Source organism: Xiphophorus hellerii, chromosome 13 (assembly GCF_003331165.1).
Source record: "Xiphophorus hellerii strain 12219 chromosome 13, Xiphophorus_hellerii-4.1, whole genome shotgun sequence".
NCBI classification, from domain to species: Eukaryota; Metazoa; Chordata; class Actinopteri; order Cyprinodontiformes; family Poeciliidae; genus Xiphophorus; species Xiphophorus hellerii.
The window spans coordinates 6139635-6151884 of record NC_045684.1 but is presented as its reverse complement, the minus strand read 5'-3'; the positions used below and the strand labels follow the sequence as shown (position 1 = coordinate 6151884).

The following is a 12250-nucleotide window of genomic DNA, read 5'->3' as shown; positions in this document are numbered from 1 at the left end:
AAAAAAATCAGTGTAACCACTAACCATGATAACCCTGCAGGGATAGACTGATACAGCCAATCGACTGATGAATGTATAATCAGGTCAGGGATTACCTAAATATATATTTCACATTTCCAAATTCCAAGTTTTGTCCATTGTTTTTCCAACAAAAATGATTAAAAAAGAAATAAAAAGAGATACAAGGAAGAACACTGACAAAAAGGTTTCTAAATATTGGGCAAGCAGGAAAATAAAAAAAAATCAAGAAGGTAATTACAAGGCAAAAGAAACAGGTATAAGGGAAAAAATACTACTGACATATGGCCAGAATGTGTAAGGAGTAGCAGGATGTAGATATGTTAGATGAAGATAAATAACCAATTGGAAATTCCTCTTGAATGATTTCAGATTAATAACTCTACAAGGCAAAAGGCTCTTACCATGGTGGTGAGAATGTATTTGTAGAAGGCTGACATCATCCCCAGCTCGTTAGCCTGCAACGCACAAAGATGAAAGAAGAAAGGTGAAGACGGATACCTCAATCCTAAACAAAAAAACACAGCTCAAACCACAACTGTTAAACAGTTTTTTCATCAGGAAGTCTCATTTATCCATTATTTAAAATCTCTACCAACTCGTTTCCAGATTTTTTTAAAAAAATGTACAATGACCAGCAGGATGTTACATTAGAAGCAAAGAAAAATTTTAAAAGAAGGAAGCTAAATGAGTTCAGTGTGAGATTTTTGATTGAATAAAATGACACCAAGAAGACACTTTGATTTAACCTGTTCTAGATCCGACAATAGACTGAGGACACAATTGATAATGCAGTCCAATCTTCTGTCTATTTTACTACTGTTTTACACCTGTTATTTGTTTGATTTCAGTACAGACTTCACAACACAGATTTCACTACTTATTTCTAGACAAATCCACCAGGACCAGCAGATGGGAGCAGTAAATAAATAAATAACACTTATTTTTGCTTTAAGATAAAAGTTATCCTTTCTTTAAACACAAACACAAACAGCTGTTAATCAAAAAGATGTAAAATAGTTTTTATTTTTTATCATTTTAATTAACAGAGAACTCCAGGTTATGACCTTATGTCTTCATTAAAAAGGCTTCCCTTTAAATGATTCATGAGGTGAAATGCAATAACTGAACAACAGCATTAGACTATTTGTATTTATTTTGAATTACACAATAATGTTTACATTCTTCTAATTTCACTTATAAAGAAAAAAAGAGGTAATTGATTTCCAAAGTTTGTCTGCCTCTCTGCACTTCCTCTGCTCACCTTCACCTCAGCGCTTCAGCCATGAGAGCAAAGATTTCTCAGGGCGGCTTACGAATGTACAAGATACAGACATGTCTTAATTTATTTGATTTAAATTTATGAACATTTGCAAGCAAATTATCTGTGGAAATGTTACGCATTAAATGGTTTGGTTTCCATATTTGTATTTATTTGATTAGAAAGAAGAAATAATTCTCCTGCCATGGATACTTTTCAGGTGATGTTTCACATAATGCTCTAGGGCTTTTAAGGTCTCAGAAGAGGAGTTTGTAATCATAGCAGCAAACCAAATGATGCAAATCAGATTTTGATTTCTTCATTGTTGTCTTCTGCCTTGTAATCAATTGTTAAAAATTATAGATTATAGTGAGTCATAAAGTAAGAAATGCAGTGTGAGAACATTTGAGCACATTTGAGCCGACAGGTTTTTTCAGTGCAGCGTTTCACATTATAAAGCTACCAAGAGTGACAGGGTGGGCATTATTTTCTAACTGTCCAAATGTCAAGACATGTGTGTGGAATTCTGGTATAATAGTGTTTCACAAGTCAACTTGCCAATGTTTCTTTAAATATGGCTTTTCTCTGGTTTCCTCCAGTTGTTTAGTTGGAAGAATTATCAAGATCAACAACCAAACTAGTTCAAATATTGTGTCTATAGATGTTGGTGCTCTGCTGCTTTGGTCCATTGTAAAACTAAAACAGAGTCACTTAGATTTTAAAGCAACTTAGATTTTAAAGCTACTGAAAAATGGCCTAAATCAACTTGACTTTAATCCAACTTTAATTAGTTCTTTTTCTGGTAAGTCTAAATGTAAGCTAAAAGTTTTCTAATTTTTTAACAACATTAGAAGAATAACACTTCTTTGTTTTTAATAGAGTTGCCATAAGACTGGTTTGATATGAGACACAACTCATTTGCTTTGCTTAGATATTTTGATTATTAATTATGTTTGACATTTAAAGTGAAAAAAGCGTGTTTTAGAACATGCTTGAAGAAAGATTTTTAATTATGTATAAGTTGTCACAATATACTCAAATCATGTTGCGCAGATGCTGTCAGAATTCAGTACTTTTAAAAATAAATATTTACATATTTTGCTGATGTACATGACATGCAGTGCACAGCCTCACCTTCCTGAGAATATGATAAGATATAGAGGCATTAGCATCGATGATGATGGTAGCCACTTTGTCATCACGGATCTCCTTCAGCAAAGGGGTGGGATCCAGACTTTCATCCAGCATTCGCACCGACAGCGTCTCTCTGGAGATAAGGAAGTGGCGAACAAGCTCCTCTAATCGGAGCAGGCCTGCAGAACAAGAAAGAAAAGAGAGAAGCAAAAGTCTTTAAGAATAAAGTACAAATATGATAGCTGCTCCTAAACATGGCTTTTAAAAGAATCTGTTTTTTTTGGTAAAGTAACTCAGCAATAAGTTGATTTAACAAACAAGGCTGTAAGTGTCAGATATTGTGAAGCTGAAAAAGTATGGGCCAGAAGAAACATTACATACATAAACAGTGTTCCATTGAGTAATAAGCTTGTTTGCTTGTTAAATTATTACTTTGATTTGAGGAAGAGAAAAAAAAAAAAAGGAAATTGATGGGATTCAGAATCATTAGAGTGACAAATAACTGTTGCTGCTTCATTGCCCTAAAAGAGGCAATAAACAGACTGGGATAAAGGTGATTATGTAGAGAGGCCATTAATTTCTTTCCTCAGAGAATGCATGTTGTCCCAGGTGTCCTAACAGATGTAAAAGCTTTTACTTTTTAGACACCTTTACATTTCAAACAATATAAAAAATAAAGAATATTTTTACAACAACTGGATGAAATGTACGTTTCTAATCTCCATAGTTTGTTTATTATAAATTAAAACTTATTCTCAAATCAAGCTTTATTAAGGAATACAGAAAAACACTAAAACAATTTTCACACACATCTCAGCTGATTAAAGAGCAATAGAAATTATATATACTTTTTTATCCTGTTCATGTTCACACTTAAACGGTCTGCTTAGCTCAGCTGAAGATAGAACGTTTTTGTTTTCTGTTTACTTAAATGTGTGGGTTCTTAAAAAAAATTAAACCGTTGGAAGTATTGACTGCTACCTACAAACATATTGAAATATAAATAAATCCTAATATTCTCCAGAAAATTTCTCTTTTTAACTTCAAATAACTTTCTCCAAGCTTGTGAACTTAAAAACGCCACCCCAACAATCCCGAGAGAGGCGTAAATAAAAGATTAACACTCAATTATCAGCAGGAATACACAGGAAATTCTCTAACAAGCAGGTCAATTCCCCCCTTCACATATTTGGACACCAATTTTGTACCAACACATTTCTATCATCACTCCAACATTTCTTTATTTTACACCTTATTACCACTAACTGTGATTCTAATCAAAATAATTATAATAATATAGCATCTCCTGCAGGTGTTATTTATCTGAGACACATAAGAAAATGTTCTTACTGTATACTGCAGGAAATGATTTAATATTAATGGTTTTTAAATCTAGCACAAAGTGTCCCCAAGGCAGCAGTGAATTGATGCATGGTAGGTAAAAATTGTCCCATGACAGATGTTGCCTATGGTAACTGAAGAGGCTGTGTAAGCACATGGTGTGAAATGACACATAGGCGTGATGACCATCACAATTTTTAGCAAAATGGATGAGGTGCCTTTATGGACGGTTTGTGCCCTAGAAATAAAAAGGGCAAAATGTTGCAAATATGGGAACTGATACTGACTGAATTCTAAGAGTGCAGAAAGAACGACAAATTACAAAATTAAAAGCTTATTACACTGAGATACCAAACAACAACGTGAGACATAAAGAAGACAACAATATGGCTGAAAAGTTGGAAAAGTTGTTCTAAATGGTTCGCAGGCCTGATTTAACAGTTTTTTTTGTTTGGACTGAACAGGGACGGAAAGAAAAAGTTTATATATATATACAGTACAGACCAAAAGTTTGGACACACCTTTCTAATTCAATGGGTTTTCTTTATTTTCATGACTATTTATAAGGCAAGAAATCCCACTTATTAACATGACAGGGCACATCTATGAAGTGAAAACCATTTCAGGTGACTACCTATTGAAGCTCATCAAGAAAATGCAGAGTGTGTGCAAAGCAGTAATCACAGCAAAAGGTTGCTACTTTGAAGAAACTAGAATATAAGGGGTATTTTCAGTTGTTTTACACTTTTTTGCTTAGTGCATATTTCCACATATGTTGTTCATAGTTTTGATGCCTTCAGTGTGAATCTACAATGTCAATAGTCATGAAAATAAAGAAAACTCATTGAATTAAAAGGCGTGTCCAAACTTTTGGTCTGTACTGTATATATATATATATATATATAATTTTTTTTTCATTCATTAAAGACAAGAATTGTCCAACTTTAAATAGTCTTCATCAGTAAAAACAAGTGAATTCTGAACTCAAAGAGTTGGATTATAACTGTGATTGCAAAAACAGTAACAAATCCAGGAATCTAATGAATTTTGACTCTGGGAATCATAGTTTGGCTGTTTATTTATTTATTTAGTGACAGATGTTTGCATCAGTTCTTTGACATGCTTTTTTCCTTTACACGACTCTGAAGCATTAAAACAGCTGGCCCTCTAAATTGGCAGTCAATTATGAAAACGTTAGGAAGTTTCCCGTTATTATAACATATGGCAACCATTGTCATTAGACTCCCAAATCAGACATGGAATAGCTTTCAAAACAATTATTTTTTTTTTTCCTTCTTCATGTCTACGAGTATTTGCTGTTTTACTAATAAATAATTAACATGATTGTTTTTTGTTATTTTAAAGTTGTTTAAAGATATTTGAAGAAACACTGGTAGGAACACATTTACAGGGAAAAGTAGATATACTGTACATAACTAATAGGAAGCAGGAAAGAAGAAATTATAAAAAGTATACCAATGTATGTCACATATTGTAAATAATTTTGAAGTCCAAATTTTTATTCCAGAACCTTGCATTATGTTGACAAATTAACAAGAAGCCCATAAAGTTTGTAAGGTTTTGACATTGGTCCAAGAATGGACCAATGTCAGCTTGGTCCATATCTGAGCCAAACCATGAAGTGGCCATATTATGTTGGAGGATGTGCTGCAACAAATCAAGTTCACATCAGCTCTGACTTTAAGGATTTGAAGAACCTTCTGAACACATTCCAGCTGCCAGACAGGAAAGGAAATCTCCAAAGGTCTTTCAGATTCATCGCCTCAGCAGGTAAGACGGATTTGGTAAACCCTAAGCTCACAATAAACTTATCGTCTGGACACATCAGTGAACTCTACAGAGTTTGAAATAGCTACTGCTTTGAAAACCAAAAACCTTGATGGATGCAATGCACTTGCTCAGCACAAGAACCTAAATCCAGCACAGTGGCAAAAAACAGACAGAAAGAAAAGCAGATAGGAATAAAAGTAACTAACCAGAAACTCAAATTCAACTTATAGCATTACCAGCAAATCCACAGCTGCATTAAATGAGTTGTTTTTGGTCATAAATTAAATGAGACTGAATTATAAGAAACAAATGACAGGGTATTGATAATGAACTCACACTCTGCTTTAGCACAAATGAGGCTAGCTGTTGGGTAGCCAAAGGACTGCAGGATGGATCCGATGGCCAGGCTGAGGTCTTCGTTACTCGGGTAGAGAGTCACCGAGGCGAAGCGTAGGTATGGCAGTTTTGGGGTTTCTTCAGGGCCAATCTTCACATGAGGAATCTTAATCCAGACAGATGAAGACAAAGAAAGACAGTAGTACAGAGAAGCTGTGCAACTTTTAATCAAGCTGAAGACCTAAACACTGTGCATGAGGAAGAAAATACATAAAAGGGAGGAAAGCAAAAGCGGGAAAAACTAAAATGAAGGTCACAACTGGCAAAATCATGTGTCATCACTTACAGGCAATTCTGTCTTTATCCACTGTCAGAAAGAAAATCTGAACACCAAAGCCTAGGCTTTTTTTTTTTTTTTTTTAAAGAAACATTTGAAAAGTACTGCAGAACACATTTATTTTTTCTGCTATTTTGGTTTTGAAAAGAAGAAAATAAAAACATTTCACTTCTTTTCAAAGAAGCAGCTAAAATGACTTCAAACATTATGTTGCAGAATATAATTTTTGTTTTCTTGTCTGTAGGTGTATGTATGGATTATTGTTTTTTATTACTTCATAAACATTTGTTCCAAATAAAGAACATCCATCTCAGAAGGAAATTTGTAAGTAGTTTGTGTGTCCTTAAAATGCTAGAATCAAGAAAAAGAAAACTCAAAGACTACAGGTAAGATCATTTCTTCATAGAATAAAATTTTAAATGACTTCTCTTATAGTATAAACACCAGAGTATGACTCCTGTGACCTGGAGGTTTGTATAAAACTGAGAAATTAATGAGAGATTTAAAAATGATTCACTTCAGTAATGAATGATGAATGTAGTGACAGGAGAAATGTCTGAACTTTAGCCTTGACTAACACCCACAGCAATTTAAAAGCTAAGCTGTAATTAACTCAACTGGGCTTTGCTCTGATCGGCAAAACATAATGTACAGAATAAACTTAGAATCCAGTATTATGAGACATGTCAGGTACAGGGTTCAGGATAAAACAATGGCTAGAGGCTGATAATAAAGAGTGAGATTGTGGCGATGTGGATTTACTGAAAGTGTGAACATGAGTTCCTCCTTGTACTCAGTTAGAATGCTTTAGCATCTGCATGAGAGCTGATCTGGCAACATTTGCATTGAAACGGATAATATTTGTTTCTCATAAGTCATTAAGGTTTCATCACTTTTCTTTTTTTTACTGAACATTATTGGCAGTGACTTAAAACATACATACTATTTCAAATTTTAGAGTTGGCTATCTTGTTTTTAAATCAAATGTAACCTCTTATATTCTAGTATGAGTGCAAAGTTTATTATTGTTATTAATAACACAGTAGATGAGAATAATTATAGTTTGCTGAAAATCTAATCTTGGTTTTTATAGGGAGCCCAATGGGTTGTTAGAAATTAGGACAAAATGTACACTTATCCACTTATCGTGTGACCAAAGTAATTAAAACTCCTGAGAATTTAAATTTATTTTGCTATAAACCAAAAACTTTTGATCTGATTGAGATTGCAGTTATCAAGCTTTTCCAGCTCTTGCATGTTTGAATTTCAGTATGTTACTTGGTATTACTGTGGCTGTTGGATTGTAAAATAATACTTTTATGGACCACAAAACAAATAAATACCAAATCCTATCAGCGCTGACTTAATCAGGGTCAAAGGTGACCACAGAAATGTTGTTAGCCCAGTAAAGCATGGAGCGTTTTCAGTCACAATTTAATTGCTTTTGATGAAACTATTAAAATATGTGAATGATAGCAGCCGTTTTATCATAAAACACATTTTATGTGAGCAAAGACAACAGGAGATAAAACAGGAAGTAGCATAAACCTTGTGCTAATTTAGAAATTATGTCAGGACCCATATATTGCTGTGTTAATTTATACAAAACATGATAAATGAACAAGAACTTGTTCATGTTGGAGTTCAGGCGTTGAACTATGAACACAAATTGATTCATTTTAACCTGTCTTAAGTGAGTTTGAAACTACCGAACACATAACTTTCCATGTAATGGATGAAACTGGTCAGAAGACATGCAGGTCTCGTTGTTAAGGATGGTTTCCAAACACTTTCTGAAGAAATTAGAACCGACTTACTGACATTGAGAAACAATCTGTTTGGATTGATTGAGTTTTGGCTCTAAGTTGATATGCCTGTTAAGTTTCATACACTGACATAATCAGATGGCTTGAGGCAAGAGATGGCTCACCTCTTTCTCCCCACAGATGTGACTGATTGTCGACCCTGAGGCGGGACTGGAGGCAGGGCCGATCACTGAGACCACGCCCTTAGGCAGGATCTGGCACACTAATGGGACAAAGGATGCAGAAACAGAGGTCAGTGTTAAATTAAAGTTAACTTGAATATCATTGCTTTGGCCATTCTAATTATAATATTATAGTGAATACAGACAAAAATATAAACTGTGGGTAAAATTTTACCATCTCCATTTTTATTATTGACACAATAAACCTACAAAAATAATGTAGGTCTATTATCCCACTCTAATAGACCTACATTAATGCAATGTACAGTAGGTCTACAATACATTAATGTAGACCTACATTAACATAGACCTACATTAATGTAGGTCTAAATTAATGTAGATCCAGAAATGATTGACTTTGAATTCAAATGATTCAAAGTCTATCCTTTGAACTTATCTCTTAGATCGCAACCAACTTCCTCAATTATTATTATTATTATTATTATTATTATTATAGTCACAGTTCTGATTACAGACGCTCTCAGTATGTTATTTGGTGAATGGTGTGCTTTCTTAGAATAAAAATGGCATATTAATGTAAAGCTGTACCTAAGCCAGACAAATAAATAATGTTGACATTTAATCTAAAAAGGGCTGAGTTATTTGCTGCATGAGGTATCAGAGGTATGTGATGTTTGTCTTACTCTACAGAGACCAAGCTTTACTTCTATATTTTTAAATCAATGTACCAACTTTACTGTAGGTATGAAGTAAAGTTCCCAGGTAACATGGACAGCTGGAGAATTTTCAATATTCTGGTTTAATTAGCCAGGTTTCCCCTGCACATGTGTCGTTTTGGACTAGTCAGTGTGTGTCTATGTGCTCCAGTCTGAAGGAAAACCTAACTGCCTGTCCTCTGGGAAGTCTCCTCTCATACCGCTGGCAGTTCATAATCAATAAACATCATCAGCAGCTGCTCATTCAGAATGCTGCAAGCTTTGAGGTCGGTCTGACCTCGCTTCACACGAACGTTCTACACCTTGAAACGGTGAAACATCGCCACGAGCCATCCGTCCTTGTGTTCCTATGACTTGTTCTTTAATGTCCTGATTACCAGCTGGAAAGAAAATTACTGCTCATCTAACGCAGTCAACATGGACAGAAAATTTGATTTAAACTAAAAATGTACTTTGTAAATCTAATTTAGCTCAGAGGAAGGTAAATTTCTCCAAGACAGAATTTTTTATAATAATCTTATGTAGCATTCATACTTAGGGCCAATTCATTAATTTAAATGGAAGCCTTAACAAAAATATTATTTTCACATAAAGCTGAAAAAGAATTGCATACACCCTACAAAAATACATTAGCATTTTTGAGCAATTTCTATAAATAAATTAGGCTAATCTTCTCCTGTTTGTTAGGAAAGGACTATAAATATTTGCTAAATGGTAAGCTATGGAGAGAAATATTGGGATGGTCTAACTTTTTTCAAATTCAGAAGTTTGTCCATTCAATGATTTTTATGTCTTTAGAAATATTTTAAAACATTTTTGATATTATGACTTTTTTATGTGTATGTTCAAAACATTAAAGTTAAATGAAGGACTTCAAAGGACGGGCTTAAAGGCAACATTTTAAACATTGGTGTCATATCAAGGGAAAATCAAAAGAAATCAACAAAGAACTGTGGACCTAAACAATACTTGTAAACAATTACCAAAGGTGCCAAGTTAACCCGGTTAAGCAATATACTGTAAGTGTAAATGGCTTAGGAATGTCACGCTATCATACTGTTCTGTGTCTCATGTCGTGATGCAAAATATGGTGGAATATCATTTTTGCAGACATGTCCTGTTGTCTGAAGAATCCAAAATTTAAGTTTTTGTCTAAATTAATGTTGTTACAGTAAAAAAGGGGGAAGCTTGTAAGCCTCAGAGCAAAGTTTAAAGAAAACCTATGTTTCGCATAATATTTGTGTCAGAGCCCAGAACATCTATTTTGCCTTATATAACATTTCCCAACTTCACTGGAGGCTTTCTTTCCCTTTCCCTACACCTCCAGCCAAATTACTCTGTCAGTGTCTAATATTACAGCAGTCAGTTAATTAAATTCACTTCAGTTTATTTATATACAGTAGCACCAGTTCATAATAAATAGCTTCAACCTGACATAACAGCTGCTCCGAGTATGTTTTGTATTACATTTGCCATTTCTAAACAAAAACAAAAGGATGATTACTTTCATTTTACTAATCTTTCTCAATGAAATCAGTTACATTAAACTTAGTCACATAAAACAACCTTGGGTAAAACTTAAAACACGTTTAACATTAAGTATTCAGCTGCACTGAAACATAGTTATAAAGAGATGGTGAGAATTACTGGACTCTGTATTCTGCGATTTACAGCACCGGATCGATAATTTTTTCCACCAAACTAACTTTGATTTGTTAGATAAAAAACAAACAAAAAAACAAACGGTTTTACATATTTGCACTCAATTGCCTTATGTATCCTACATGATATATTTATCTACAGCAACAAAATAACTCTGGCCTCTTTATCCACCTAAGACATGCCATAATTCAGCCTTATTATAGAAAAGAACAATTTCAAGAAACAAAGATTAATGTGGAAGTCAAACTTCTGAAAGGAACCTAATTTTTTCATGACTCTCGAGGAATAGCTTTACGTGTACTAATATGTCACTTGCAGTCAGACGAAATGACGGGGCTTACTGGTGTCAGTGGTGTCGTACTGGGAATCCTTCTGTAGCTCGTAGACATCCACCTCTACCCTGGCCTGGGCAGAACCCTCCATCTGACTGTTAATGTTCTCCCTGGCCAGAGCCAGAGCCAGACGCTCACCACGACCACACACAGACTGGTCATCCAAAATGGCCGCTGAAGGAAGGAAGAAGACCAGAAGAAGCAATGTGTATTCATTAGCTGGGTGTCTGAGTTTTGGCACACAATTAAAAAGGGTGGACTCAAAAGTGTGGCTTGAAAAGAGCTGGTGGGTGTGACAGAACCAATCTAATCAAAATTAATTTTTCAATATAGTTTCATATTCTGATTATTAATTGGACTTAACACCTTCAAGAAGATGTGGGGGATTTGATCTGTTTTAAAATATCTCATGACCTTTGAAAAGTATTTTTGTATAGACATTTGATGTGACTAAAGTGTGTAATTACACAATTCTGTACTACCTTGTGTATCTTGGGCTTTACTAAAATCTCATAAAATAATATTTCTTTCAAACAGAATCTACTTGAACTTAGCTGTGCTGAAATGCTCAACCACTCATCAGACCTCAAATATTACATTTAAAATATAATAAATCCCCCATCTCTCAAACTTGTACATGTGAGGATTAAAGTGAAAGAATTGCTCGTTTTTTATTGCCTGAAGCAGCAGAACTCAAGCCTTGAAAGAAACAGGGATTTCAGTGATTAACTGGAGCTGGTGGTACAGCCAGGTCTTAAGTCACATCCCATTTGTTTTTTCACAGTGCCATGTCAACCCATCATCATAACAGCTACCCTGTCTGTGTGGAGGATCACAGAGCATGGAGACACTTTAACTACACACAGGATATTGTAAAGCTGATTTTCCTGAAAACAGTTGTCCTATAAACACCATTTTTATTTTTAATCAAAATTTTTTTTTAAAAACATTAAGGAGTGGTTGTAAATCTCTTAAAATCCCAGTCAGCTGATTGGATTGCCACCAGGAGTGTTAAAAAAAAGTTGAACACATTTATAGCAATACATTAAAAGAACACCAGTATTTACTGGAAAGATACCGCTTGTCACCACAACTCTTTAGGGTGAACTGACTTGAGCTCTGCTCATGCCATTGTTAAGCTAACTTTGTATTAATGTTAGGTTTCTGTGTTTTTACAGGCTTTATCTGAAACTAAACACAAACAGCTACATCTTATACATGGAACTCTAAAGATTTAAATTGATTGTTTGTATATATAAGCCCACTAGTAGCTCCTAATGAGAAGGCTTCATTCCTCTGGCCTAGACAGAGTAAATGCAAAAAAACCCAGCTTTTTATGATCAAAGTAAAAACCTGAAGGATAGAAATACAAAG

The 12250-nt window shown here is 34.4% G+C and overlaps 1 protein-coding gene across 2 annotated transcripts in view; it reads right to left on the bottom strand.

Annotated features, from left to right (window-relative positions):
* LOC116731683 (glutamate receptor ionotropic, kainate 5-like) overlaps window positions 1-12250 on the bottom strand; it is a 207830-nt gene that overhangs the window by 60401 nt on the left and 135179 nt on the right. For both annotated transcript variants that reach the window (XM_032581498.1, XM_032581499.1), the window contains 5 exons: window positions 10886-11050; window positions 8149-8246; window positions 5882-6047; window positions 2414-2592; window positions 423-476 (listed from right to left, as the gene is read on the bottom strand). In XM_032581498.1, coding sequence (XP_032437389.1) covers window positions 423-476; window positions 2414-2592; window positions 5882-6047; window positions 8149-8246; window positions 10886-11050 — 662 coding nt within the window. The remainder of the gene's footprint in view (window positions 1-422; window positions 477-2413; window positions 2593-5881; window positions 6048-8148; window positions 8247-10885; window positions 11051-12250) is intronic.